Raw genomic sequence first — 3,802 nt, 5'->3', positions numbered from 1 at the left:
CAAACAAGGTAGACGGGCGTTGTATTCTAAAAATGATCTAAGGAACCTCCTCTTGCGCGGAGATTCCTGATCTTTTATAGCCTAGGAGGCCAGGAACTCAGGCGTTCCGTGTCCTCACGGTGTTCCTGTTTGAGAACAATCCACGCGTAGAACATTCGCGTGTTTGTGCTCACTCAAGCACAACAACCGGTGAGAATCACCTGGCCAAGCGTGACAACCAACAGCAGGGATTCACATCTGGTTGAATCCCCAGCTTGTTTGCGCTTATGTGCGCACGCGTCATCTGTGGTGCGTGTTGTGCCTGGAATGGCATTTGGCGCGCACCCGTCTTCTGTGGCGCGTGCCGTGTCAGCGTTGGCACTGTCTGGACTAGCCAATGGCTGACAGGGCCGTACAGGGCGGTAAGGGGAGAATGGAAGCCGATGCCCCTGGATGAGATCCTCTTGTCTCAAGGTCTAGGGCCCTCTCCTGGACCTAGCTCCTTTCCCCCAGCGCTCTCTACGTAGAACCCACTCTACTCCGCTTCCCGCCAAATCCCATCCTCCTCACCTTCCAGACTGCTCCATCCTCCGAGCCTAAAATTTCTCAAAAACCTTGGAAACTATAAGCCCGAATCATCAACACCCATACTATCTCCGACAAACTTTCATCAGTATTGACAACCTTAACAATCTTCCTGCCCAGAACCCTCATTATTCCAATTAGTCTCCAAAAAAAAAAAAAAAAAAAAAAAACCCTATCCACATAATCACCAACGTTAAACTATTGCCAACCTAATCCCCTCACGATGTCAGACTTGAATATCCAAGACACAACAAGTAGCGTGAAAGCCGCGACCCAACAAACTGCCCAAGCAGCAGGTGAGGGAAGCCAAACGGCCCACCATCCACAATCAGCCCCCACCGGCGGACCAGACCCAGCGGCAAACCCAGCGGCCGCCGCGTCACAAGGCCCCGGAATCCCCCCTAAGCAACCTAAGCCAAAACAACCAAAAACCAAACAGGCCCCGGAACAACCAAAAGCCAAACCCGTCACTCGCGCTGCCGCCAAAAATCCCCCCCACCCTCCACAATCAGATACGACCCAAGGGGCCACCTCTAACAAGAACCCGGTGGATCCCGAGATAGGGGAGATGTTCAGTACCCCAAGACGTGAGTTCTCATCAGTCATTGACAAGATACTACACATCACTCAAGACTGACAGAAAACCCACCTCCTGCATGCAGAAACACCAGCAGCAGAATCCGGGCCAATCGCAATCAACATCGACGATGAGTCCAATGAAGAATCCAAACAAGAAGCCCGGAGGATTCTCATGGCTAAGATGATCAAAGCAGAGAAAGCCGGAGACAAAGTCAAGGCGGAACGTTACTCCAAGATGTATGAAGCCGTACTCGCAGACCAAAGGCCCAAACATCGGAAGACAGCCGTAGATACCGAGGTCAGAGCGGCTTTTCAACCTCCGGTCATCCCCCAGAAGAGGCCTTCAGTTGCCGGGGAGGTGACGCAAGTAAGGAGTGTAAAATTCATAGTGGGCCGGACCAACTCTCACGACGATGGAGGGTTCACGCCGTATTTCCACAAGCTACTACTCAAATGCAAAGGACCATTGCCCTTACCGATCTTCAATTGCGAATGGCAGGAGAATGCTCTATCCCACCACTCCAAGAACCGTCCGAAAACTGACGAAACAGCCGCAGAGAAAGGACTACGCTATCATGGCTACCCAGTCCCGGACGAATTCTCGCAAAATTTCTCAGACTGGACCTTAAATCATCGGGTTTTCCATCAGACAATGCGAGATCGGTACAATTACCCGGTTCTAGCGGAGTGGATCCTCGTCCACAAAGAGCATTGCGACAAACTCCACCGCAAACACGGCTTCATGGTGGCCCTCCGATACAATGTTCGCATCCGGAACAATGCCTTTGCCTTCAGAGTCAAAGAAGAAGGAGATGAGTCTTTCTCAGATATCTCAAAGTTCAAACAAGAGACCGCCGACGAGATGATCTCGATGTGCCGGGACTTCAACGAAATCAACCTCGCCGAGAACCCATACGCCATTGGCGACGGCAGGGTTGGAGGAGATCCCATCAAGGGGATCAAGCCCCAAAAACAACGTCAGTCCAACCACCAGTTGAACCAACAAGCCCAACCGACATCGGCCAAACTCAAAGCCAAGGCAGCCACAGAAGAGAACGTGACATCGACCTCCGGTCCAGCGTCCCTCCCCCCCAAGCCGGAAAGAGCGCAAAGTAGAGCTCCCCCGGGAAGCAGCTACAAGGGCAACCAATACAACCCCAACCACGTCGGTGGGAGCACTCGCAACAGAGCCCGCGAGCAGTAGGTCCCAATTCAGTAATCCCTACCCGTCCCCTCTTTCCTTCTTTCATTTCCCCCCTTCTCCCTTCAAACATCGCACATCACTCCATATCGCCAACCCCTCCCCCCACCACAACCTGTGCATCCCTGTTCCTTTTTCCTTTATCTCACATCTAAATCACCAACCCCCCCACTCCGTCTATGCTCGAATCATATCATTTCATTCCATCTCCACTCCTAAGAACCAGAAATACACCAATCCTTCGTGATCCTAACTATGTACCTGGTTGTCATTAAAACTAGGAATGCAATTGTTGAAATGCAAAGCCCCCCTGAGTCCCACACCGTGAGCGCGCCCTGTGAGTCAAATGAGTCACGGCCCATCTGGCCGACAAAAGTCATCTGCGAAATGAACATTGCAGAATGGACCAAAGCACTGCAGACAGCGAACCTCTCAGACACCTATCAAGACGTGCTGAAAGGTTTTCAAGAAGGATTCCACCAAGGCATCCCGGACCATGACCTCGGACCAGATTTACCATACTACACGCCCCCCAACCATCAGGGAGCCTTATTAGCTAGGGAAAAGATAGAAGCCACGATAGCCAAGGAAATCGAAGCCGGGAGAATGTTTGGTCCATTCTCCCACAAACAGCTAATGGAGTGTTACTCCTTCTTTCGCACCAACCCGCTAGGAGCCGCGGTGAACGGAGATGGGACGGTGCGACCGATCAACGACCTGTCCTTCCCCAGGAATGACCCCAGAATCCCGTCGGTCAACTCCTTCGTGGACAAGCTAGACTACCTCACAACGTGGGACGATTTCGAAACAACATCTTGATTCCTAAGGCGTCAGACACAACTGCTACTCCTAGCCATATTCGACTGGGAGAAGGCATACCGCCAAATCCCAACAGCCAAAAGCCAGTGGAGATACCTAATGGTAAAAGATTTCAACGGCGGTATCCTCATTGACACCTGTATTGCATTCGGCGGCGTAGCAGGCTGCGGCTCGTTCGGCAGACCAGCAGATGCTTGGAAGGACCTGATGAAAAGCGAATTTGACCTGGTAGAAGTCTTTCGCTGGGTCGACGACAATCTATTTGTCAAAACCCTCAACTCTAAGGTGGAAATGGATCACATAGTCAAGCGATCAGAACAGCTGGGGGTCAAGACTAATGCAACAAAGTACTCCCCATTCAAGGAGGAACAGAAGTACATTGGTTTCGTCTGGAACGCCACCAAGAAAACTGTTTGCCTGCCCAACGACAAGAAGTACCAACGAGTTCAGCAGGTCAAGGCCTTCCTCACCCCGAATGCGGAATTTTCCTTCGCGCAAGTGGAACAGTTGGCGGGAAGATTAAATCACGTATCTTATATCCTCCCGCAGCTGCGTTGTTACTTGAACAGTCTATACAGGTGGCTAAACAACTGGATCCACAGAAGAACGGAGCGGACGCTACCAGAAGACGCCAAGACA

General features: G+C 51.6%; 1 protein-coding gene across 1 annotated transcript; it reads left to right on the top strand.

Annotated features, from left to right (window-relative positions):
- Window positions 1-422: 422 nt before the first annotated feature.
- Window positions 423-705, top strand: PtA15_13A388 (uncharacterized protein; the record flags this gene model as incomplete). Its single annotated transcript, XM_053162580.1, has 2 exons — window positions 423-502; window positions 609-705. The coding sequence occupies 2 exons, from the start codon at window positions 423-425 to the stop codon at window positions 703-705; spliced, it is 177 nt and encodes a 58-aa protein (XP_053026543.1).
- Window positions 706-3,802: the final 3,097 nt, after the last annotated feature.

The sequence above is a fragment of the Puccinia triticina genome, chromosome 13A (genome assembly GCF_026914185.1).
Source record: "Puccinia triticina chromosome 13A, complete sequence".
In the NCBI taxonomy this organism is placed as follows: domain Eukaryota; kingdom Fungi; phylum Basidiomycota; class Pucciniomycetes; order Pucciniales; family Pucciniaceae; genus Puccinia; species Puccinia triticina.
Note: the sequence above shows the minus strand (reverse complement) of the source record. Positions and strands in the feature narration are given on the sequence as shown.